Source organism: Choloepus didactylus, chromosome 18, assembly GCF_015220235.1.
Source record: "Choloepus didactylus isolate mChoDid1 chromosome 18, mChoDid1.pri, whole genome shotgun sequence".
Lineage (NCBI taxonomy): Eukaryota > Metazoa > Chordata > Mammalia > Pilosa > Megalonychidae > Choloepus > Choloepus didactylus.
This window is the reverse complement of record NC_051324.1, coordinates 26,574,925-26,600,093: the sequence shown is the minus strand read 5'-3', so window position 1 is coordinate 26,600,093 and position 25,169 is coordinate 26,574,925. Positions and strand designations below refer to the sequence as shown.

General features: G+C 54.6%; 1 protein-coding gene across 9 annotated transcripts in view; it reads left to right on the top strand.

Moving 5' to 3' along the window:
- Positions 1-25,169, top strand: part of KSR1 (kinase suppressor of ras 1) — a 170,322-nt gene that overhangs the window by 115,440 nt on the left and 29,713 nt on the right. For 7 of the 9 annotated variants that reach the window (XM_037809518.1, XM_037809510.1, XM_037809512.1 and 4 more), the window contains exons 3-14: positions 938-1,085; positions 4,596-5,049; positions 7,108-7,112; positions 9,579-9,639; positions 12,049-12,132; positions 13,728-13,789; positions 13,891-13,997; positions 17,509-17,677; positions 19,837-19,878; positions 22,242-22,296; positions 23,129-23,177; positions 24,007-24,386. In XM_037809518.1, the coding sequence (XP_037665446.1) occupies positions 938-1,085; positions 4,596-5,049; positions 7,108-7,112; positions 9,579-9,639; positions 12,049-12,132; positions 13,728-13,789; positions 13,891-13,997; positions 17,509-17,677; positions 19,837-19,878; positions 22,242-22,296; positions 23,129-23,177; positions 24,007-24,386 (1,616 nt within the window). The remainder of the gene's footprint in view (positions 1-937; positions 1,086-4,595; positions 5,050-7,107; positions 7,113-9,578; positions 9,640-12,048; positions 12,133-13,727; positions 13,790-13,890; positions 13,998-17,508; positions 17,678-19,836; positions 19,879-22,241; positions 22,297-23,128; positions 23,178-24,006; positions 24,387-25,169) is intronic. The other 2 variants (XM_037809513.1, XM_037809516.1) reach the window with 1 other exon arrangement.

Genomic DNA, 25,169 nt, shown 5'->3' with positions numbered 1-25,169 from the left:
CAAACTCCAACCCAGTAGCCTTGATTCTTGAAGACAATTGTATAACAGTGTAGCTTACAAGGGGTGACAGTGTGGTTGTGAAAACCTTGTGGATCACACTCCCTTTATCCAGTGTATATGGATGGATGAGTAGAAAAATGGGGACAAAAACTAAATGAAAAATAGGGTGGGATTGGAGGGGTGATTTGAGCGTTCTTTTTTATTTTTATTTTTTATTCTTATTTTGATTCTTTCTGGTATAAGGAAAATGTTCAAAAATAGATTGGGGTGATGAATGCACAACTATATGATGGTGCTGTGAACAGTTGATTGTACACCATGGATGATTGTATGGTAGGTGAATATATCTCAATAAAACTAAATTTAAAATAAAAAAAAGAAAAAAGAAAAAAAAATCCTGCCTCCCACACTTCTTACTAGCAAGTGACCTGGTGCAGGTGACCTAACCTCTCCAGACCTCTTTCCTCAACCGCCAAGTGGGCAGAACAGGAGGTTTTGGCTGAGAATTGTTAAGGCGAGGGAGTAAGTGCCTACACAGTGCTTGGCAAGGGTTTATTTTTGTATCCTTCTCTTGTTAAGCCAATTTTACTTGATATCTGTACTGTTCGGTCTGTAGCAGCAAAACCATAAAGGCCCATCCTTAACTGAAGGACTCGTTCTAAAAAGTTGTCACAATTCCTAATTTTCTCATGTAGAGGAATGAAAAGAAACAAGAGGGGTACATGCCCTCATCCAAACTTTTCTGGGTTTTTCCTCCTCCCCACCCCCAGCCCTGAAGCCCTGGCTTCTCCCGCAGCTGCCGCCTCCGTGTCCCCCAGCGAGTGGTGGCCGCTGGTGGAGGCCGCCCGGCCGCAGCTGGCCCCTGCCACTCAGCGGGGAGGCCTCCCTGACTGCTCTCCGCCCTCTGTCCTCTGCCTCTCCCTCCTGCGCCCCTCAGGAGATCCCCAGCGAGCTCACTCTGGATGTCCTGCTGGAGATGGACGAAGCCAAGGTGAAGGAGACGCTGCGGCGCTGCGGGGCCAGCGCTGAGGAGTGCGGCCGGCTGCAGAACGCCCTCACCTGCCTGCGGAAGGTGACGGGCCTGGGTAGGTAGGGGCTGCCCGCGGGTGGGTGGGCCCCGAGGCCGGCGCCATCAGCCCCTTCCCCCTAGCCCTCATCCCCTGCCTCTGCCCCAGCCCCAGACTGGTCTGCCCCCCACCCCCCACCCTGGGGATCGGGGTCTCTGCTGAGGCCGACAATGGGGTGGGTGAATGTGGCGGCTTCTGGGGCAGCTCAGAAAGGCCAGGGGGACATTGAGAAAGCACACGATGGGACTGATTGAGGGAGGCTCTTCTAGGGACTTAGTGCTGTGTCCCCAGGGGTCTGAGCAGCATGAACCCAGGGAAGCTTTGGCCATTGTTAGAAGCCCCAGGCTGGGCTGCAGGGTTGGCCCTGCATGGTGGCCCCTCTGGGGAGCACAACTGTGGGGCTCCGGGCAGCCTCCACCAGCTTCCGGCATTCCAGCCCGTGGAGCCGCCCCCAGCCCAGCCCTCTCCGCGCCATCGCTGCACCCTCAGCTGGCCAAGCTGTGTGTTCAGAAGGCACACGCCGATTTGGGCTCAGCCAAAGCCAAGCCTGACTAGGGAAGTGTACGGCTTTTCAGCTGGGAACACAGACATAGCTGTCCCCTGCAGCAAAGTTTGTAATTCCGGCATGATGAGGAGTTCCTTGGAAGTTATTTGCAGGCTTTCTAAGTCTTGTCTTGGAAGCAGTTTCAATGCCTGACTTAACACTCTGACTACCACACAGATAAAGCATTAAAATGAGACTAACGAATGGAACTAGCCCCGGTTTTAGTTATCTGAGCCACCCTGTCTTAACTCAGGCTGCCTGAGGCTTAAGGAGGGTACCGGGATTTATATTCTGCTTGATTTCTTTTTCTTCCAGAGAAGATTGGGCTTTATTTCCTCCCTGTCCGCATTATACCAAATCCTCCTCTGGACCCAGGGTGCAGTGTAGAGAGCTTCATTCAATCAGAAAACCCTGACATGCCAGGCCTCCTCCAGCTGCAGGGGGATCAGTATGGTGGAGATGTGGTCAGTACCCTTGTCCCCACATTTTATGAAGGAGGAGATGGAGCCCAGAGAGGGGAGGCCTGGGCACAGACCTGCAGTTCACACCTCTGTCCTCACTGGCGGTAGGGTTGTTTTCCACCTTGTGGAAGGGAAGGAGGTCCTGCCACCCAAGCTGGGATCTTTGGGGGTCACTTGTCAACCCTCCCTCTCCTTCCCCACCTTATGCCTGATTTTTAAAGAATTCGGAGGACCCAGGTGTGTTGGTGACCGTTGTGTTAGGAAGGCTGTTGTTCTGCCTGTCCTGGAGGCCAGGGCAGGGAGATGGCTAATTTATAAAGCACCTACTGGGTGCACCAGGTACTTGAAACACACTGTTACGACCACCTCTGAAGAGGTGATGTGAGCCACTACCGCATCGAGCACCAGAGGCGTTGGGTGAGTTGTCTCTTGACCTGAGTAGCAGAGCTGGGCTTTGAACTCAAGTCTCTCTTCCTCAGAGGGTACATTTTCCACTCTGCCTGGGAGGAGGCCCTGGGAGGGGACTGTTCCAGATTCCATCCCTTATTGGGTCACACCTTAGGGTGCCCCTGCGGCCTTGAGAGTCCTGGCTGTATTCATGCCCAGGACACGTGCTTTTCTTCCCCCGGCAGTGGCTGCACAAGGGCACCTGCTGGAGGCTGGGTGACACGGTGGCCCTCTCTCTTGGGTCAGGCAGCCAGTGAGTCTTCACTGCAGCCCACCGGCTTGCCGAGGGACAGTCTGGTGGTTACACAGTGAAGGGTGTTGACTAGAACCTGACCGCCTGGGCTCAGGACACAGCCACTCAGAAGCCAGGGGACCCTAGCCAGGTACTGAGCCTCGCTGGGCCTCTGTTTCCTCATCTAAAGAACGAAGATGACAAAAACCTCTCTGACAGGGTTGTCATGAGGATTAAATGAGGTAAGGTGAAGAGCTTAGATAGAGCCTGGCACGTATTAGTGTTCTTTTGGGGCCTGTGGGGTGCTAGAAAATGTTGACATCATGTTCCTTGTGGTCTCTGGTCTTAAGAAAAGCAAGTGAAGGATGGTTGTCTGTGCTGGTGGCTCGTGACGGGGCAGTCATGCCTCTGCTGCTCCCCTCCCGTCATCCGGAGCAGACATCTATCCATGACCTCTTCCTGCCGAGTGACTCCAGAGTCAAGCTCAAGCAGCCACTGCCAGACCAGGGTTGCCTGCAAGTCAAGACCCATTTGCCGTCTCTGAGCTGACCCAGAGCAGTGATGATTAAATAGGCCGTTTGAAGAATTTGGGCCGAATGTCATTGCTAAGGGCAAGTCTGCCACCCAAAGAAACAAGCCCCAAATTCTTCAAACTCATTCTGCCCTGTTGATTCATGAATAGAAGGTCACCATGCAGTGAAGTAGGAGGAAGGGTGTTTGAAGAAGAGGGAACGGGATGTACAAAAAAACAACTTTCTCTCCAGCCCCAACCGTTCAGTGATTCCCATTCTCCTACAGGGTCAACCCTGTTGTCCTTAGCAAGATATCCAAAGCCCTTCCTGATTCGGTCCCAGCTGGGCTCGACCTCTACAACTTGCCTCTCTCTGGCTTGTCCTGATTTCTCAAGGCCCACGGGACTCTTTTGTGTTACCGGAATATGCCACGTACTGTCCTATCCTTGCATGCACTGTTCCCTCTGCCTCATAACCTTCTTCACCTTCTTCCTTAGCTGGCTCCTAGGTATCTTACAAGACTCAGCACAGGTACCACTTTCTCTGGGAAGCCTTCCCTGACTCCCAGTGCTAATTTAGAGTCCATCCTCTGAGCTCCCTCAGCCCTATGTGTGTCCGTGTTCTGGCACACAGCACACTATGTTGAGTGGCCTGTCACCACCACTAGACTACTCACGGACAAGGAGTATGTCTTTTTTATCTTTTACACCCAGCATATGCTTGAATGAATGGACAGAATTGGAGTTGGAGGTTTGAGCCCCACAGAGCCTCAAGTTCTCAGGTGCCTCAGGCAAGGGTTGCAGGGGGACCTCAAAAGTTAGGGCTGAGCAATTGAAAGTCACTCACAGGTTCTCTCAGAGGGAGGTGGCTCTTAATCCCTTTGTAGCAATTGGAAGATTGGAGTAGCCCCTTTTCCTGACATTTGAATTTTCTTAAGTGGTGTTTTCCCCTTCCTTCAGCTTCCCTTTGCTAACTCTTAATGATCAGTCACCACTTCCCTTTCTGAGGTCACCCACCTTAGGGCTGGGTTTCCCTGCTCGTTCCCCTAGACCTGCTTGATAGAGTACCCCATAAGCCATTCCCTCCCTGGGCCTCGTTTTCCCCGTCTGTAAAATGGAGGTGGTAACATCTGCTGCCCTCATAGTCAGCTAGATAATGTGTAAGCTGATGTGCGTGGGAGGCCTTTGTAAGCCAGGTAAGGCCAGCAGTTGAAGGGTTCTTGAGCCTTCCATGAAGGAACCATGTGGCCTTGGACTAGGCACTTAACCTCTCTGGACCCTGGTTACCACGCCTGTAATTTCCTTCACGTGCAGCTTGACTTCTTGCCCACAGGAGGGGAGCACAGGGAGGACTGGAGCTCACAGGACGCCCGGCGGGAAAGCAGCTCGGGGCCTTTCTCGGACACACACTCACAGACCAGCCTGCCCTGGATGCTGGGGGGCTCCCCACTGGGCAGATCAGGCAGCAGTGCCCAGGGCCCACGCTCCGTCTCCGTGTCAGCTCTACCTGCCTCGGACTCCCCGACCCCTGGTCCCAGCGAGAGCCTGGCGGACACCTGTATCCCCCTGCACGCCAGCGGCCGGCTGACCCCCCGCACCCTGCACAGCTTCATCACGCCCCCGACCACGCCGCAGCTGCGACGGCACGCCAGGCTGAAGCCGCCGCGGACGCCACCCCCACCCAGCCGCAAGGTCTTCCACCTGCTGCCCAGCTTCCCCACGCTCACCCGGAGCAAGTCCCACGAGTCACAGCTGGGGAACCGCATCGACGAGGTCTCCCCCATGAGGTGTGTGTTCCCACCAGGCGGGTGCTGCACTTGCTGCCTCCGGAAATTTCCAATGCGGTTTTCTAATTATAATGCTAATACAGGCCTGATATCAAAGGGGCAAATGGAATCAGCCAGTGCAGAAGTGTGCAAAGTAAAGTGAAACATACCCCCATCTCTGATCTGCTCCCCACACTGCTGGAAGAGTTTGGGCTGATTCCTGCTAGATTTCTTTCTGCACACACGTATGCATATGCATACTCAAAGAAGGTTTTCAGTTTATCATCAACAAAACAGAAATGATACCATGTATCAGTCAGGATACAATGGGTGATGCTGCAGTAACAAACAATCCTCAGATCTCTAGGTCTTAAAAAAAAGAAAACAAGAAAAGTTCTTTCTTGCTCATGCTACCTGTTCATTGTGGGTTATCATTATCCCAGGTCCCAGGCTAACAGAAAAACCATCTGGGGCATTATTGGCCACTGTGGCAGAGGAAAAAGGGAATTCTAGAAGTCTTACACTGGCAATTAAATGCTCTCTCCTAGAAGTTTCACTCACCATTCATGGCCCTACCCAAACAAGGGAGCCAAGAAATGCATTCTTCCTATGTGCTCAGAGGGAGGACTGGAATATTTGGCTAAAATCACTAATGACCATCAAATGCCATCTACTCTTGCTTTTCAACTTACCTTGATATCTCTGAGAACAGAAAGTCAGTACATCTTGAAATAGCTTACTCTTTTGTTTTTAAAAATTTTTCCTGTCTGTATTTTGAGTAAGTGATATAGTCAGATGGTACAAAATGCAGACGCTTCATAGCTCATGTCTGTTCGACTCTGTGGGGATAGATATACAGTGAAATGTTTACTATCACCATTTTCCTTTAGTCACCCACTTCCCCACCCTGGCATCCAGGTTACTAGTTGAGTGTGTATCTGTAATTATTCAAACGAACTCATACTTTGTAGCTTTTGCATACCATTCTATTATCTTAACTAGCCCCTCTTGATGAACAATGTTGGGATCATTTCCTTTTTGGCCATTACAAAGATCGCTGTACTTGTGTGCAGTGCTGAGGGAAGGAGAAAGTTTCCTTTTGGTGCCCCTGAGGGGTGCCTGGCTTCTCTCCTTTGGGAGGAGGGGAGGGCAACAGAGGGCTTGGGCCCTGATCTTTCTTGGGCTTTGGTGGGGCAGGTTTGGGGTCCTCTGTGGAAGGTCCATGGATAGCCCTGGTGTTTTTGAGTATGTGGAGCAAGGAGGAGAAAGCCACACTGTTACCTAAGCGCTGTGAGGCTCCAGTCTCATTCCCGTGTTGGGGGCAGGGATGTCAGAAGCTCAGGCAGATGTCAAGACTTGCCTCAGATCCCACAGCTGATGGCTGGGCTGGAGCCTGGGGATCTGAGTCCAGTCCCCGCAAAGCCACCAGAACTAGCCCTGACATAGACCCTCAGGCCAGCTCACTGAGAGGTCCCGTTCCCCCACCTCCAGCACCCTGTGTCCCTGGGGCAGCGGCACCCCCAAAGGAGGCAATTGCTCAGGGCATGTGCCAGCCTGACCCTCCCTGGGGGCTGCCTCTCTGCCGTCCACCGCAGTCACCTCCTGCCCTCCTGCCCCAGTCACCTCCCCTCTGGCAGACTGATTCCTTCTCCTGCCTGGGCCCTGGGCACCCCTCCTCCCCAGGGCTATGGCCAGGGTCCCCCATTCACTGGCCATGTGGCCTTGGGAGACTCGCTTGACTTCCGTGAGCCTCCATTTCCTTGGCTGTGAAATGGGGTGAACTCTAATTAGCATGTCAGGTTGCCAGTGAGGCCTGGATAAGCTCTTGTGTTAAAGGGCAGGGCGTGGGGCATAGCTTCTGTGCTCTCTGGGAGGGTAGGGAGGGCACTCCTAGCTCTTCCCATTGAAGAAACTGGTTCCCCCAGATTGCACAGGTTCCCCACGGTCGCTCAGCAGGCCCAGGCCCAAGCCAGTCCCCACAGTCCCCCATCCCAGCACCTCCCAAGTGTAATGTTCTGAGCACACACTGAGCCACCGTGGTGACCTAATCCCGCTTTCTCTCCCTTTTGTCTCCTCAAGGTTTGGTAAGAGTGATTCCTGTCTGTCTCCCCTGCCACCCCGGAATCATCTTGGTGTTGTTGCTGTCCCCATCGGGGGTGGATTTCTTTTGACACTTTTAGCCCACTTGGTCTCTTGATGGCCCAGAAGCAGAGATGCTGGCACATTCCTTGAAAATTAGCTTTAACAAAGACGGCCTTAAAATGAGGCTGGCCAGCGGCTGCTCTTTGTGAAGTGGGGACCTCGAGAGTGTCACATCCATAGCCAGCCTGCATACAAGCCCTGCCTCCAACCTCCATCCACAGTGACGTCCGCAGCAGGGAGCATTTGCCTGCTGGCTGCTGTGGGGAAGCAGTACTCCTGGGTTTAGATGGACTCTAGCCATCCTCAAAACCCCAGCTGATGTCTTAAGACCCCTCTCTCCAGGAGAGGGACATTCCTGGAGGCAGGGATGTGGCTCAGCTCTGAATGAGGCCCTGAAGGGGAACCAAACTCAGGGACTGGAGGATGCAAATGCCTCCTGGGAAGCAAAGGAAGGGGCCTAGGCAACTTTTGATCCCCTTTCCCCAATCCCAGTCTGGGAGCAGGTTCTTGCATGTGGCTGTGCTGTGGGGCTTCTCTTTCATGGATCAGGGAAGTGGAAACGAGCCGTGCATCTTGATTCTGTTCTTAATTGTCTGAGCAGAGATGCAGAGACACCTGGTTTTTGCTTGAGCAAAATAGCTGTTTATTTTGGCACTATCCAAAGTTGGCCGAGGAGAGTGACTTAGCCGTTAGCAGGGTCCTGGGGATGAGGAAGGGGTGCTGAAGGCAGTGACTGTGCCGAGGTGGAGCTGGCTACAGGAACCCTCGGGGAGGGCCTGGGGTGGAGGAAGGGGATGAAGTCCCAGGACACAGGTGCAAACTCCCAGGGCCCTTAAAAGAGCCTTGGAAGAGAATTCAGCATCTCCATCCTGGGATAGCCCTGGCCCTGCCATTCTCCCACTGGCCATGGTGATGCAGGGAGCATAGCAGTGAGGCTGCTTCCTGCTGGGAAGGCAGGATGAGGCCTTCAGGGCCATTATTTCTCTCCAGATCAGGGACATGTGCCATCTCACTTTCCTCATAGTCATAGTCTGTGCCTGTGGCAGACATTACTAATCAATCACAGCATGCTGCCAGAGATTGATGGTTGAAATCTCATTTTCCCACAATCTGTCAGAGGCTGGCAGCCTAACCACTTTTTGACCTCCAGGTCTGAGAGTCCCTGTGTTTTGATTGCCTTGGCTGCTGACTGGGGTGGGGTGGGCCCCAGGAGGAATTTGGGATGAGTCAGCCCTTTGGCAGAGGTGCCAGAGAGCTTCAGGTGATAGAATTGTGGGTTCCTGGTCACCAGCAGGTGGCCCTTTCTGTCTTGATAGGAACTCGCCTCGGTATGGAGGGGTCGGTTCCTCCAGGATCCCCTCCTCCTTGTGGTGGGGTATGTGGTACTGGCCTTAACCCTTCGTGAGCACCAGCTGTGTGCCAGGCCAGCACTCAGGGCCAGGGCACAGTGGCTGCCCTCGGGGGCCTGCTGACTCAGAAGACGTGAGACGGCCACAGATGACTCCAGCGCCGTCTTCCTGACCTTTCTGGATTACGGGTCCCTTTAATAATTGGATGAAAATCCAAACCTTTCCAGGGGAAAACCTACAACATTCTGCTTACCAGTCCAGAGGGTTCACAGACCTCTTGAAGCCCACTCATGGGCTCAGCTGAGAATCCCAGCTCTGAGGATGGAGGGGTTGGGGGAGGCGAGGAGGGGAGGGTGGGCGTGTGGGCTGCCAGGGGACAGAGAGATACTCTGTGTGGTGCCGTGAACTCGGGGCAGGGGGTGCCTGTAGTGGGGAAGCCCAGGATTTGGAGGGGGAGAGAGCCAAGGGGCAGCTCAAGGCTCACAGCCCTTGGTGCCCTGTGGGGCTGGGCCCCGTGGGAGGTGATACAGCTTCACCTTGTCCTTACCCTCTGTGCCGAGGTCTGGCAGCAGTGGCTCTGAGGGGCTGGAAAGGTCCAGGATGGGCTACATGGCTAAACTCACACTCTCCACCCACAGTCCAACAGCTTCTACCCACTTAACAAGAAGGGACTGGAATGAAACCCTCACAAACTGATGACCTGTGGGTGTATCCGCAGGAGAGTGGGAGAATGGGGGGCAAGGGGGATGTGACTTCTACCCCAAACTTGGCTTTAGAGTCTGGCTCTCAGGCCTGCCTCCCACTTGAGCTAGACACACACGTTTGGCAGCCTGCACCGTCTGCAGAGGCCCGGGATGACAGGCGCTGGGGAAGCAGCCCAGCATGAGGACCGCCGTGCCACATGGGTCTAGCCGGCCCTCCCTATTTTGCTAGACGTGGGTTCAGGGAAACATCTCTTCTTTGCAATAGGCAGCTGCGCCCCATCTAGCCTGTGATCTCTGAAATAGGAGGGCACAGGCCCAGGCCTCACCCTTCCCACGGTGGCCTCTCTCCTTACAGATCTCCCGCATGGATCCCCACAGATGGTACGAAGGGACATCGGGCTCTCCGTGACACACAGGTAGGCCCGGCCGAGGCCTGGGAGGGAAGGGGTGTGGCGGCCGGGCCAGGGCCCACACACTGCCAGGACCCCCTGCGGGGGGCTGGCTGCTTATCCCGGTGGGGAACCCAGCCTGGCCACTGTTCCCCTGAGCCTTTTGCCTCTGGTCTCCGTATGACACAGCCCTGCACCCCCTTGAGCCTCCGCGTTGTCACCGGCGGCTGTGTGGATGTGCCAGGCCTCCCCTCCCCCTGGGGACTTGCTCGCTCCTCCTCGGGTCTCCTCCTCACTCTGCTGGGAGAAAATCCTCTCCTCCCTTCCCAGGACACAGGTCCCACAAGAAGCAGGGTCACCGCAAGCTTCCTCCGGATCCAGTGTGATGTCAACGAGGGTCCTAAAACCGGCCACACTCGAGAGTCCCCTGTGGAGCTTGTTGAAAATCCAGATTCCCAGGCCACAGCCCTAAAGAGTCTTATTCCACGATTCTCGAGCTGGTGGTCTGGATTTTTAACAACTTGCAGCGATTCTGTTGATGGCCCATGATGTGTCCAGAGGTCTTGGTCTTAGCACTCGTGAGGCTGGTGCCTGCTGGGCCCAGCAGGTGTGGGGGGCGTCCCATCGCCCTCGACGGCCAACGGGGCAGTGCCCCGGGCACCTGTGCCCCAGCCGTTCCTGCTGAAGGCTGTTGTGAACACAGTAAGGAATGCTGCTCAAGGGCCTTGCAACCTGCCAGGGGCTTTCATTTCCTTCTGGGAGTGTGAGCTGCAGGAGTTCTTGCCCTAGAGGAGGAAACAAAGCTGAGAGAGGCCAAGTCGCCCAAGGTCAGGCAGCCGGGGAGGCAGTGCATGAGCCCGAGCTGCCCAGGGCCCCAGGACCTCATTTGGAGCCTTGTCGATGTTGGGATCCTGTACCCCAGAGCCTCATGCAGAGAGAGGTCTGGGCACTGGTGCACAACTAGACAGGACCCTTCTAGTGGAGGTCAGAATGCCCGCCTCGGCCATCCCTGGGGAGTCGAGTGTGGTCTTCCAGGGGCTGCGAGAGCTGCTGAGAGCAGCTGCTTGAAGCCAGAAACCCTGCCCACCCCCCTCTCAGCTGCAGTCATGTAGCCTCTCCAAACCTCAGTTTCCCCCTCTGCACCGGGGAAAGGTGCTATCTGCTGCCCAGGGCAGTCGTGAGTCTAAGCCGGGGTTACGTACCGTGAGCTTCCTGTGTCTAGCAGTGGGGAGTGCTTGGCACTTAGCCTCCACCTCTAGCTCTGTGAGTGGCCGATGTTATCCAAAGGACAGCAGGGTCAGCAGGTTTTTATCTTTACTGCACACCTGGGGGCTGGGCCAGCTTACCCCCAAGGGTGTCCTGGACTGTGCCTTTCCCTGCACCGTGGCAGCTCGCCCGAGGCTGGCCCTCCGAGTTCCGAGTGGTGCAGCAGACCCCTTCCCTGGCACTGCCAGGCAGCCCCGCCCCACATGCCAGGAGATGAGTTCATGGCCATTCCCTCTCGGTCCTTTAAACCCATGGTCCAGGCCCCTCTCGGCAAAAGGTCCAAAGGTTTTCAGTGTAATCACGAGAGGTTAAAAAAACCCAAACTACCTTGTGACTCCAGTTTAGAAGGATCTGATCCAGGGGGCTTTTCTTACTCCACCCCAACCTCCCTAGAACCTGCCTCTCCTCAGGCCCAGACCTGACTCCCATTTTGACCTGTTCTCGGGATTTCCTAGTGGAGATTGTCTCAGACACCATCAGCCACCCCCTCACCCGCAGTGTTGAGTGAGCGGGTGAGAGAGCACATGACAGCCTGTGCATGCCTGGGTCCCGGGTGGGCTGTCCAAGGGGGCAGGATCGGGACTCTTTGGATTCAAGCTCGCTCACCGCTTCCAGGGAGGTAGGTGCAGGGGTCTTTAGTCCCAGCCACCACGAGCTCCCATCTTTGTTGCATGGAAAGTCTGTGCCTTACTTTTTTTACTTGACAATGTAATTTGGAGATCATTCCATATTTGCACAAATAGAGCTGATTTTCCCCCCAGCTGCATAGAGCTCTATTGTATGGATGGATCAGACTTTAGTCATTTGCCTCGTGATGGTTGTTTCCAGTCTTTTGCTGTTGCAAACATGGCACTATTGGTAACCTTTTGCATAAGCCATTGACACGCGTGAGAGTGCCCGTGGGATAAATTCCTGGAGCTGGATTTGCCAGGTCCAAGGGTGTGTATGCTTGTAATTTTGGTTGCTGAATTGCCTGCCCTAGAGCTGGTATGGATGACCACGTCCACTTTGGGATTTTGGAAATGATTGCTTTCTGGCAGGGAAATTGGAATGCCTGGGGGAAGCACTGGCCCAGGAGCATTCTGGTTTCCTGGGGCTGGGTGGGGTCCCCCTGCAGCCTCGTTCTGGTCCCCAGCCCGTGCGAGCAGGCGCATGTTTCCACCCCTGCAGGTTCTCCACCAAGTCCTGGCTGTCACAGGTCTGCCACGTGTGTCAGAAGAGCATGATGTTTGGAGTGAAGTGCAAGCACTGCAGGTGATGGGCAGAGGGCGGAGGTGGGGGGCACCCACAACTATTTTGGGTCAGTCCTATTACTTTATTCTTGGCCTTAAAAAAAATTCCTCAAAATTCAAAGGAATTCTCCTAAACCTGCTCTTCCTAGTCCCATTCGACATACTGGGGAGTGATCATTGTTCTCTGGGAGATTAGGGAAACATCAAGCAAGGCACTCCTGGAATAAAGGGATATTTGAGATGGGCTTTGAAGGATGAATAGAAGTTCACCTGGTGGACCAAGGGTGACAGAAAATTCTAGACCAAGGGAGCATCTTATGGAAAAAGCAGGGAGGAATATGAGGACTGCTCTGGGAACTGTAAGGTTTTCTGTGGTTTAGCCTTGCATTTTGGCACAAAAGGGGTGGGAAATGGGGCCATGTAACGGTGAAAGCACAGACTGGCTCATGGTGTTTATAGAAGATGAGAGTGAGGGAAGAATGTAGATTCCATACAGTCTAACTTTTTTCCCTCATACCAGTATGGTTCCCAGTAGGAAAGTAGGGCAAGATGGGGGAACAGTGTGGGATGAGCAGAGCCTGGAGACACATCCAGCATCCCTACCTTACACAGGACAGACCTGGAGTCACTGTTCCCAGCCTGTATTGCCCTTGAATTACTGTAGGACCCAGGGCAAGACACTTGCACTTTCTGTGCCTCATTCTTGCCATTTGTAGATCTGAGAAGATTCCAGATCTTTTTGCCCATTAGGATAGCTCAGAGAACCTGAACTAAGTGTGTATGAAAGCATCTGGGCTCCAATCAGAATTTAGGGGTGGTGCTTGTGTTTCCAAAAATGTATGTGTCAGTTGGACCAATTTTATTTTCCTGATGATTCTCCTGATCACCAAGGAGATGCTGGAGCTTTCTCTCTGGCCTCATTCTGCTGTGACTTCTGGTCCTTTGGCTTTAAATTGGGGCTCACCAGCTCCCTTCCAGGTGGAGAGCACCTAACGACCGGTGAGCCTCGTGCTGTGATGCGACTGCAGTGAGAGGTTGGCTGGGCACTGCCAGCCCATCTTACAGAATGGAACACCGAGTGCAGGCAGGGCCAAAACAAGAACCACATCTTTAACTCCTGGTCCAGTGTTGACCTGCAGACCACTGGCCTCAATGCTTGAAGGTAGCGGCAGGGGCTGCCTTTCAAGGAACCCATCAAATCCTTTTGTTGATACAAACAATCGCCTTCTATTACACCCTTCTTGTAAGTTCAGTTTGCCTCGAGCTTTTTGAATGTGGGTGGATCATCTCCTTTTCTTCAGAAGAGAGAAACAGATGCCTGAGACCAGTTAAAATGGGGACCTTAATGCCCACTTGGTTGTGAGGATGGGTGAGAACGGGTAAACACACAGCAGGATCGTGGTACCCGCTCACACACAGCAGCTGTTGGTACTGTTGACATCAGTTGAGAAATGTGTGGACACTGAGGGTAGTCATGGGTGGATGTTACCCGTGGCTGCCCAGGCGGTGCCTCCCATACCGTGTGTGTGCCGGGAGCCCCTGCGTGTGCCGGGAGCCCCTGTGTGTGCCGGGAGCCCTGCATGGCTCTCTGTGCACTGACTTTGCCTCCTTCATCAGGTTGAAGTGTCACAACAAGTGTACAAAAGAAGCCCCTGCCTGTAGAATATCCTTCCTACCAAGTGAGTTTTCTGTTTTTTTCTCTCCTCTGCCTTCTGAATTGGGGGTAAATCTTTCCTTAGCTTGATCTCTTTCCTGCTGATTCTCCTGCCTTTTTAAACAGTATCTAGGCTCCGGAGGACGGAATCTGTCCCTTCGGACATCAACAATCCTGTGGATAGAGCAGCCGAACCCCATTTTGGAACCCTCCCCAAAGCACTGACAAAGAAGGTATGCTTGGTGACGGGCCGAACCATTTGCTGCTTCTGCTGGGGAAAAACCCACCCAAAATCCCTTCTACAAAGCACCCCAATGTAGAGGTCCCACAGGGAGGAAGTAGGACCCCATGACCCAGGGGTTGCTGCCAGAGGGGCCTTTCGTAGTCACTCCTGTAGCCACGTTGAGGCCTCGGGTTTATATCCAAACTAGTTTTGTGGCCATGGTGGTCCCTCCAGCCTCCTCTGAGCTAACAGTCCCTGACACTTGCTCTGTGCCAGGGGCTTTCTCCACGTGATATTTCCTTGGACTCTCACGAGGGTTCTGAACGGCGCATCCTGATACTGCCTCCATTTTACAGAGGGGAAAACTGAGCACAGGGTCCCCCCGGGTGAGAGGCAGGCCAGGGCGCTTGGCTGCAGCAAACACGCCTTCAGCTGTTCGTCAGAGCAGTGCTGATAGCCTCTGGGCAAGACTCTGTTGCCATTTTAGGGGTGCCCAAAAGAAATACATCAACGTGCATTTCTTTACGTGGACTGGGGTCGGGCGCCTCTGCTCTCGCAGATCAGTGTCTGCTGTAGCTGGCAGGTCCTCAGAAAGCCCGTGGCCTCCAGGAAGGTCTGTGTGCCCTGGTCGGTGACAGAGAGCTCTGTCCTGGTGGCGACACAGCTGCTTGCTGCCCCCACATGAGTGCTCCTCCGAGGAGCATTGGAGTTTGTACATGTGTTGGGTCCCACCCTCAGCCCAGGGAGCTGGCTTAGCTGGTGCTGCCTCCCGCTAAGGAAGCAGGTGACCGACTGCTCCACGGCCGGCCTTCAGTGGCGCCTGTGTGGGTAGCCCTGCCAGAGGTGCCAGCAGAACTGGGCAGCTTTGGGGCAGCTCTGGGAGACCTCCTTGTTGTCAGAGGGAGGCCCAGCCACTGCCGACCCGACCTTCCCTCAGGGACCTGCCTCGCGCCTTCTCTCCTGCCCCTCTCTGCCGGTCGTCACCTTCACCCTCCGACGGTGGCCTCCCACCAGGAATGTGGGGCAGAGAGGAAAGATGCCGGGACCACAGCCCTGGGTTCACGTCCTGACCACTCCCCTTTCTTCTGTGACCTGGAGCGAGTTACTTTACCTCTCCGACCTCCGTTTCCTGTTCTGTAGTAGGGTTGCCAGGGCTTTCTTCTTAGGGAGTGGAGGGGTCACGGGATGACATTTGCGAGTGTGCTTGTAGGGAGCAAAGCCCTTCAGCCAAATCGTATTTGTTTTCCAGCAAACAGGCCCAGCTCCTCAGCGGGGACACCAGGCTCTCCCCGATCTGCCCTTGCTCATTTCCAACTTTATTACTGCACCTGCCTCCCTTCCGGCCACACCCAGTGCACCTGTACACGCTCCACACGCCCCCTGGCTTAGCTCACCTCCGCTCCTGATTGGCACATTTGCTCCTGCCTTTCCACCCACCTAGACACCCCCTCAGCCCCCGGGTGCCTCCCCCCACCCCAGTGAGCCCTTCTGCACACAGCTGCCCGGCCCTTAAGATGCGTGGTTCTGGGGGTGCCCCTGACTCACGGGGGTGCCGTGCCTTCCCTGGTAGCCCCTCATCTCTCGGAGAGCAGCAGCTGAGTGGAGTTGCTCCAGTATCCCTATTTATGTAATTATAATACAAGCTAACATTTATCGAGTTCTCAGTGGGTGCCAGTCCTTATGCCAAGGGCTGTATGTTTAGCCCAGTTACCTCACAAGGGCCTGCCTGTCTCTCTGACCTCTTCTCCAGCTGCCCACCCCCTCCAGCCACCCTCTCCCCTGCCCATCCCCTCCCCAGCTACTCTCCCCCCAGCTCCGCAGGCTCTGCCCCTTCCCTCCTCGGGGCTTCTGTGCTCACTGTTCTCTCTCCCTGAGTGCCCCTTGCCAGGTATCTGACAGAGCTCACCTCCTTAGGACATTCAGGCCTCTGCTCAGTGTCACCTCCTCAGGGAGGCCTTACTTGGACAGGTTCTAAAAAAGTGGCTCTGACCCCTTCTCCACTGCGGCCCACACAGGCGCCGGCTAGTTCCTGGACAGTGAGGTCCAGTGCATCAGCTTTGGTGGGTTTTGGAGTCCTCTGTGCACACCAGGGCTTTTAGGGCCTACAGAAAAGAAACCCGTTGAACTTAGCATTTGACCCAATTTGCCCAAACCCTTTTGACCAAGGGATTCCTCTCCACCGCCTGAGGAATTAAGTGTTGGGCCCAGGAAACACTCCTGGCCCAGGCTCCCACTCGGTGTCGAGTCCCTGGAGCCCGTGCTCCGTGGTCCCTTGGCCTTCCCAGGGCCCAAAGCACTGGGTGGTGGCAGCCAGCAGGTCCACAGAGAGTGGTGCAAGCCCGTATTAGGTGCCAGTTGTGTACACACACCCTCACTGTTGTTAAGCTGCTTATCCACACTTGTCCCTCTGGCGTCAGTATTAGTGTTTTCATTTTATGGTTGAGGAAATGGACACTCAGAGAACTGAAGTAAGGAGTTGCCCAAAGTCACCCAGCCAAGAAGTGTTAGAAAGTGTGTGAAAATTCCAGTCCACGCTCCTCCAAACCCAGTGCTGTTTCTGCTAAACCACAGCGGAAGAAGTTTGCGCCTGGAGCCTGCCTCCCCGCCCTTTACTCCCATCCCCTCAGTTTGTCCATTTCTAGTGCAGCAATCCCCCTTTGCCCCCAGTGGCTGGCTGGCATCTCCTCTGAAAGAGGCTTGCCCTCAGCTGTCGCATGTCAGAGCTGTCACGGGATCTCGTCTGTGCCAAGAGGATCTCAACCATCTCCCTCTCTACCCACCCACTCCACCCCTGCCTCTTGGACCCCCCTTCCCTGAGCTCTGAAGGGGGGCCTTGACAGTGGGTGGTACGGTGGAGTTTATACTGTCATCAGTGCTGTCTGAACTTCAGTCGAGTGCAAACCGTGTTCGTGGTTTGTGTCTTAACTGGGCTCTTAACTTCCCCAGCGTCTTGAGGACACACGTTCTACAACGCAGGGGCCGTGGGCCTCTTGCTCATCACCATCTCCCTGTGTCTAACAGAGTGCCTGGCACATAGTAGACACCAAATAAACATTTAATTCAGTGAAAGCCCTACTGTGTGCTGGGCTTGGCACCTCACAGAACACACAGTGTAGTGGGCGAGACATTAATAGCAAACTACCTGAGACGCCTGCAGTTTGCAGACTGTAAGGAGGGGCCCTGATGTGTTCGTATTGGGAGCTGGGGGAGGACAGGGAGGAGGGGTGTGGGCCCGGCCGGGGCTCAGGAAGGCTTCTGGGAGGAGCTGAGATAGGAGAGAAATGCAGGAGTCCTTAGAGTGGGGGTTGAGTGGGGGGGGGGGGTATCTCTGTGTGCCTCCCCCCAAGCCCCCAAATACAAGCCCCATAAAATGTCAGAGTGAGAAGGCAAGAGCCTAAGAATCCCCTGGCCTGAAGGAGGGGGAAACTGAGGCTGCGGGAGGGGACTGGCCTGGGTGTGGGTGGCGGGCTGGGCAGGGCGGTGATGGCCCCTGCCCACGTCCGGCGTCTCTGGTCCTGCAGGAGCACCCTCCAGCCACGAACCCCCTGGACTCCAGCAGCAACCCATCCTCCACCACGTCTTCCACGCCCTCCTCGCCAGCACCCTTCCCAACGTCCTCCAACCCATCCAGCGCCACCACGCCGCCCAACCCCTCACCCGGCCAGCGGGACAGCAGGTTCAACTTCCCAGGTGCCAGACCTCGCGGCTTCTCCAGGCCCTTTGGGATGGGGTCAGGTCCCCCTTCCCAGCAGACTCCAGCAGGCTCAAGGTCAAACACTGTCATCTCTAAGAGCTGACGTTAATGGAGCACTTGCTGGGAGCCAGGCGCTGTATTTAGACTGGACACAGCTCTGAGGTAGATGCTGTCGTTACGCCCATTTTACAGACGGGGACACAGGTTCAGAGAGGGAAGTGGCTTGCCCAGTCATACAGCCAGTGGGCAGGAGGGCCAGGGTCAAACCCCAGTCTGTCTGACGCATAGCCTGGGTTCTTGTAATCCCAATGTGGCCTTCCTGGGCATGGGGTGGCTTCTCCTGGGTGTTGTCCTCTGACTTGGGACTGGCTGCCAAGCTCCCAGGAGACATGGCAGGCAGCCTGTGGCGCTGGGCAGGCCTAGGAGAGGGGTCCAGGGCCCTGTCACTTACCCACTCTGTGATCTGAGCAAGCTACACAAAGGGAGCTTCTGTGCCCTTTTCCACAAAACAAGGACACCATGTGAGTTCCAAATTATGTTACCTCGTTGTGTGGATCAGGACACAGGCCCACAGAGGAGGGCATGGAGAAGCAGGAGGGGCCAGGGCTGGCCTCTGCCTCTACCTGTTGCCCGGGGCCCACAGGGAGGGGCCCAGGGTCCCCAGCAGAGCGAAGCCCATTCGTCCACCTCAGGACTGAGCTGTGGCCTGGGCCTTGCCGGCAGCTCCTCGCAGAGTCTGTCCAGGCCCTCTGTTCCTTCCAGTTTGCAGCCCTGGGGGAAGGAGGGCAGCCGGGAAGCCTCCGGGCCCAGCCACAGGCCCACTGCCTCTCCAGCTGGGGGGGTCCAGGCCAGGCTGCCACTTGTCACAGTCATCAGCCCCTGGAGCTCTAGGCCCAGGAGGACAGAGGCATGGCCCTTCCCTGGGGCCACCTGCAGGCTTTCTGGGCGCACTTCACCAGGCTTCCAGGGACTTCTTGGGGCTGGGGAGGAGTGAGAAATGGAGATTTTGTAGCAGTCTTTTCTTCCCCCCCTTTTGCCTGTCCCTTTGCCTTAACATGCACACAGCTGGAGCTCTCTGGACATTAACGTCTCATTCTGAGCACACCTCCCTCCCTGCAATGAGTGGTGCCCATTTGATTAACCTCCTCTAATTCTGCTTTGTCTTTATTGTGCTCTGAAACCAGGCTTTTTGCTAAACCTCCTAGTTTGGGTTTTCTAAAAGGAAGGGCCTGTTTGAAAAACAGAAGCCACAGGAAATGTCCTTTTTGTGATGTCAGCTTAACCCACCCAGCTGTCCCTGATGTCCCTGGACTGGGCCCTCGTCTCCTGCACAGAGCCCCTGCTCTCTCCACGATCACCTCTCTCTGATGAGGGGAGAACAACCATTAACCCTGGGAAGGAACACCTCCTGTTGTCCAGGACTCAGGACTGTGTGGGAGCAGTTAGTTCAGTTTATCTTCAAGGGTAAAACCTGTGAAAGGTGGTTTATCATATTCCCATTTCACAGATAGGCAAGTGAGGCTTGGACAGGTCAACCAACTTCCCAAGGTCCCAGAGCCCAGTAAATGTGGAACTGGGTTAGAAACAGGCGTGTCAGGCTCCAAACCCCAGTGCATCCTTCTCAGTCCCCCCTGAGAGAGGATTCTTTTTTTTTTTTTTTGGCTGGTGATGGAGACTCCAAGGCCCCTCAGCACCTCTGGTGGCAACAATGGGGCCGAGGGGGCAGAGGCCATGCCTCCGTACATAAGCACAGTTAAACTTTTCCAGAATCACGCTTTTTCTCCCCCCTTGTGTTTTGCTCCCCTGGGTTCACTGCATTTCACAGAGAATTGGGCCTGGGAGGCTAACAGAGTGGGCCAGGGCTCTGCAGCAAGGCAGCCGCTGTGATTCAGTCTCTGAAGCCCCATCCTCCAGGGCTAGTCCCTTTACCCCTGGGGGCTCCAGCCAGCACCCATTTCTTCCCAGCTCTTCTGCTCCCTCCTGCATGGATCACCCTATCCTGGCCAGGCCCACCTGGGGCAGGGCAGGTGGGAGGCGGGGCTGTCCTGGCTGTCACCAGCCCCCTTCTCCCACGTGGGGAGCCGAGGCCCGTCCCCCTGCCCCTCGCTGCGTGTGCCGTTCTGCCTGCGTGACTCACCTCCTCTTCTGTTTAAAGCTGCCTACTTCATTCATCATAGACAGCAGTTTATCTTTCCAGGTGAGTCCTTCGCATGGTTCCACTAACTGCCCCTTGCTGTGACCCCTTCTTGTCCTGCCCGCCTGGGCGCCCTCTCCCTGGCCCCTTGGAGGTGCTTGAGTCTCAGACCCACCCATTTTGAGAGCTGACTGCCGATGAATCGAGGCCGGGCAGGGGTGTGGGGCGAGTGGCCTTGAGGCAGCCTCCCCACAGGGACTGGGCTTGCTGGGAGGGACCTTGGAAACCGTGCTGGCCAGCCTCCTGCACAGAAAGTCCCGGAGACTCGCCCAGGTCCCCCAGGAAGTGGCAGAAGCAGGATTAGAATCCGGATTTGCAGAATGGGGGGAGAGGACTTGTTGTTGATGCCTATGAGTATCTGCCACCACATCCTCCCCTGCCTAAAGACAGGGAGGCTGCTACCCCGTCTTGCAGAAAGGGGACCCAGTTTGGGAAGGTCTTCCGGCTTCGGGTCACCAGCCTTCACCTTTCCGAGCCTTACCACACAGCACCATCTGCTGGCCACAGTTGGAAATGCCTCCTTATGGCAGAAAGTTTCAGGGAAAAAAGTTTTCAACTTGGTAAGACAATCTCATAGATTCCCTTCCGCAAAAGAGAGTTTTGCACATCTCCTATGTGCTGACCATTGCACTTGACCATATTCCTGCCCCTAAGGAATTTACAAGATTAGTACTTGTTTCCCAGGCTAAAGGTGACAAGTAACCTGCAACTTTCGAGTCCTAATTTAGCCACGTGACGGTTCTGTGTGTTTTCGACAGTAGTGTCTGTAGCTAATTGTGTTTTTCCTGGATTAAACAGGCCTATTTTGAAGTCGTGGTAATTGCTTATCCCAGGTTTTCTATCCCTCAACCTAGCTACGCCAGGAGTTGACTTGGAGCATTTGTATATCCATCCGTATGGCTTTGCCCAGACCTCTGCAGGCTGTCAGGGGCCTGGGGCCTGGACCTGCCCAGTGGAGACTTCGTGAATAGCCGAGGTGCCTCTGTGGTTTCACCCCGCTTTTGCTGCAGTTCCCCTGTAAGAGCCTCCCTGGTTGCTGGCTCTAGGAAGGTGTGCAGGGGAGTACCCGAAGTCTTGAGGAAATGTGGTACTTTTCCAGAAGATATGGAAGGAAACTGTAGTTCTTAATTAAAACAACATGAACACGTTTGGGAACAGAATACAAAAATACACTTTTAAGGAAAAGCAGAAGGGTTCAGAGACATTTTATCTTCTCCCTTGGAGTGCTTTTGTCCCTGGACCCCTCCCCCCACCCCCTCTTCCCGCTGCCCAGTGTGCTTTTCTTCTGTGGAAACATTTGAGCAGTGTAGGGTGGGTAGAAATATCATGTCCCCCTTAGTAGTCTGTGGACAGAATGCAGTACTATCTGGGAGGATCTTAAAAACAGAGGCTCCCAGGATCCAGGATTCCCCAGAAAATGTTGCATAAGACATTGGATGCACGTGTGCACATCCCTGATAAGAAGGCCCACAGCCTCTATTCAGTTCTCAAAGTCTCTAAAGTCCTGAGGATGTTAAGGACTCTCAGGTTCAGATGACCTTCAGAAGGAGAGGGAGCCCTGACGAAAGCCTTGAAGGAAGGGCAGGTGGAGGAGGTTTGGTGGCTGAGGGAGGAGACAGGGGAGAGGCCTCTGATACCTTGAGCCACAGCTACCTGATAGCCCCAGGGGCTGCCAGCTGCCCTGAGCAGGAGTCGAGAGGAAGGAAGAGAAAAGAGAGACCCAGGCAGCAGTAAAAGCCTTGGAGGATTTCCTCTAGCACTTTGGCTCAGGGGTCAGCTCCAACTGTCCAATCTTGTATACTAATTTCTCCCTCTCCCATAAGAGCTGCTGCAAATGAGTCCCAGACCCAGAAGCCGAAGGGGTGAGGCCTCTGTCTCTGGCAGGAAATTTCCCAGCAGCTGGGCCAGCCCCAGGGGGCGCTAATGAGCCACCTACAGGCCCTGCCTAGGACCTCTGTTGGCAAAGCCACCCAGTGGCTTCACTACTTTCAAGGGTCATTGCAACCAGCTCCTGCAGAGAAGGGGGTCTGGCCCACATGTCCAGTAAATAACACCCAGTGTGCTCTTACTGCTTCCTTGTATGAGACAGTTCAGCCTCAGGAATGGCACTGAGGGGGAGTCCCTACCTGGAACAGAGCTGAGTGGGCAAAAACAAGTCCTGTGGTGGCTGAGTCCACCACGCACTGTTTTAGGGGAAAGTACAAATGGTCCGAGCAGACGTGGACTGGAGACACACATGTGCAGCCCTGTCCAAGAAACTGCTCTGGGGAGGATTGCGTTCTCTGCACGTGCTAGACTTTCAGGCACTGTGTCTTCGGGAGGGAGTGGAAATGTCTCATGCTTTGAATTTGTTTTGTTTCCTCCAGACATTTCGGCCTTTCCGCAGACAGCCCTGTCCCCCGATGCTGCAGACAGTACCCGGTAGGCCTCCCCACCCCATGTCCCCCTTCTCTTCCATGGGGGCTCATTAAGACTGGACTCAGAGCCGTGACCACCTCCTACCAGCCTCCCCTCCCTGCTCCCAATCTTAACATCTCTGTCCCTCCTGCTCTGGACACTGAGGTGTATCTGGGCCAGCTGAAGAGAGAACTTCTTGTGCAAATTCAGCCCTAGACCAGTGAACTTTGCCAGAGGGTTTATTTGCCTTTGTTCAGTTGACATTGGGTGGGGCTGCATGTGACCCAGGAGCCAGAGAGTCAGAGATGCCTCCTAAAGGCAGCTCCCCCTTGCTAAGCCCTTGTCCTTGGCAGCTGTGCGGAGCACCTCACTCCCCTCCTGGGGTCCTCAGCCCTGGGAAGTAGGTATTGGCATCTGTGTCATCCTCAACTTACAGATGAGGAAACAGCTCAGAGATGTTAAGAAATTGCATAAAGTCACACAGCTAGGAAACGACAGAACCAGTTCTCAAACACAAGCCTGGTGGATTCCAAGGCCAGTGCATGTGCTCTCAATCTCTACCGTGGTGTCAGGCTGGAAAAGGGCCTTGTGGCTCCTGCCCACCCCTCATCTGCCACATCCCGAAGTTAGCCTGGAGAAGGCTGGGGCCTGGGGAAGGGAAGTGGTGGGACCTGGTCCTCAGCCTCCTGCCTGTTTCCCCAGCACCCACACTGCCTTTGCCACAGCCAAGGGGGTCAAAGTAAGATCTAGGACCTCGGGCCATTGTCTCAGGCCTCACACAAGGAGTCCTCTGCCCAGCTGAGAGCAGAGTGGCCCAGCCTCAGGTTCTCCTTGACAAACCCTCTTTTATTCTTAGGCCCGATGACCAGCCCAAAACAGATGTGTTGGAGGATCACGAAGTGGAGGTAAGTGAGGGTGACGGAGTTCAAGCCCCTGGACGGTCCCTTCTCTGCACGTCTCCCTTGCCCATCCCAGGATGTGCAGGGCTCTGGGAGTGCAAGGGGGCTGGGCCTTGGCAAGAACTGTTCTAGGTGTCTGTTGCATAGCTGGGAAGAACGATGAGGAAAGAGTGAAGTGAGCTTCCTTTTGCTTTTCTGTTTTTGAAGCTAACTCATGTAGGCTCTTAATTCTTGTGCTACTCTTTCCTGGCTCAGAGGCCTGGGTCCCAGCCAGGGGTGGGGAGTGGAAGGGGTGGGAGTTGGGGGCTGGTTCAGTCAGTTTGGGAGGCATCCAGACATCTGTATTTTTTTCAAAGCTCCCTGTTGATTCTGATTCTTGCGGGGGGTCGAGAGCCACTGTCTTTAGCCTTGAACTGAAGTGTTGACTGATCCTGGCTCCCTGCCGTGAAGTGGGACTTAGGGAAAGTTAACAGACTGATTTGCTCCTGCCTAGGGGAGAGTCAGAGATTCTATATTTGAACAAAAGAATACCCAGAAAGGAGGAACGCGTTTAAATTCTCCTTTGTCGGGGTGTTAACCCTCTCCTCTAATGATCAGATGTTGCTCATAGGCACATCTTGGAATGTTAGGGGAAGACCTCTGTGGTCAGCTGGCCCGACTGCTGTATTCTGTGGCAGAGGAAACTGAAGTCCAGGGAGGTTACGTGACCCACCCACTGTCCACAGCCAGCCACTGACCCCTTCCTCTTACTTGACTGGGGCTCTGGGAAAGGGAAGAGATGTTGACTGAGCCTGGATCTTGCCATCCCTGCTTTTCTTTCCCCCTCTCCTTTCAGGCTGAGGAGCCGGAGGCTGGCAAGTCGGAGGCAGAAGACGACGAGGATGAGGTGGACGACCTGCCGAGCTGCCGCCGGCCCTGGAGGGGCCCCATCTCTCGCAAGGCCAGCCAGACCAGTGTGTACCTGCAGGAATGGGACATCCCCTTTGAGCAGGTGGAGCTGGGCGAGCCCATCGGGCAGGGCCGCTGGGGCCGGGTGCACCGTGGCCGCTGGCATGGCGAGGTGGCCATCCGCCTGCTGGAGATGGACGGCCACAACCAGGACCACCTGAAGCTGTTCAAGAAGGAGGTGATGAACTACCGGCAGACGCGGCACGAGAACGTGGTGCTCTTCATGGGGGCCTGCATGAACCCCCCGCACCTGGCCATCATCACCAGGTAACCAGGGCTGGCCAGCTCAGTCTCCTCCTCCGGGAGCCCGGTGGTTTCTGCGGACACCTCAGAGCCAGTGGAAGTTTTAATGTAAAGAGGTACAAGGAAGAAAACAAACCACGGGGCATGATTTCCCGTTCACAGAACCCTATTGACATTAAAAAACAAATAAGATGTACCCTCTAAGGTTAGAGAAAATTCCAACATTCCAGGAAGTTACAAAGTGAACTTCCTGCCCCAACTGAGTGATCCTTCCCAAAGGTGGACGCTGTGACCATCGTCTTAACATTCCTTCCGTTAAAACAGAGATGTGTGCCTGTACTCACAGATTTGTACCTACTTAGCTATTCCTTTTTAAAAAAAGACAGGAAAGACATACTCTTTCACACCTTGCTTTCTTCTCTTGATTGTAGGTCTGAGGTCTACCTTACTTTTTTTTTTTTTTTTAAGTTTACATTCTGTATTTCCTTTTCCTTATGTCTCAACTGTGTCCCGTTGAGCCACCTGTCCTGTCCCATCCAAGTTCATCCTTAGTATTCAGTTGTCATCTAGTTAGACTGACCTTTTTTTTTTTTTTTTCCCAGTTGTGGAAACACATACACAGCCTAAATCTTCCCATTCCACCCCCTCCCTAGCCTTTCATTTGTGGGATTAATCATGTTTGGAATGTTGTAATGCTCTTTCCCACCATCCATTACTAGAAATTTCCCTTCACCTCAAACAGCAATCCTACACTCATTTCTTAACTCCCCATTGTCACTTCCCCCATTTCTCTTAACCCAAACTCTA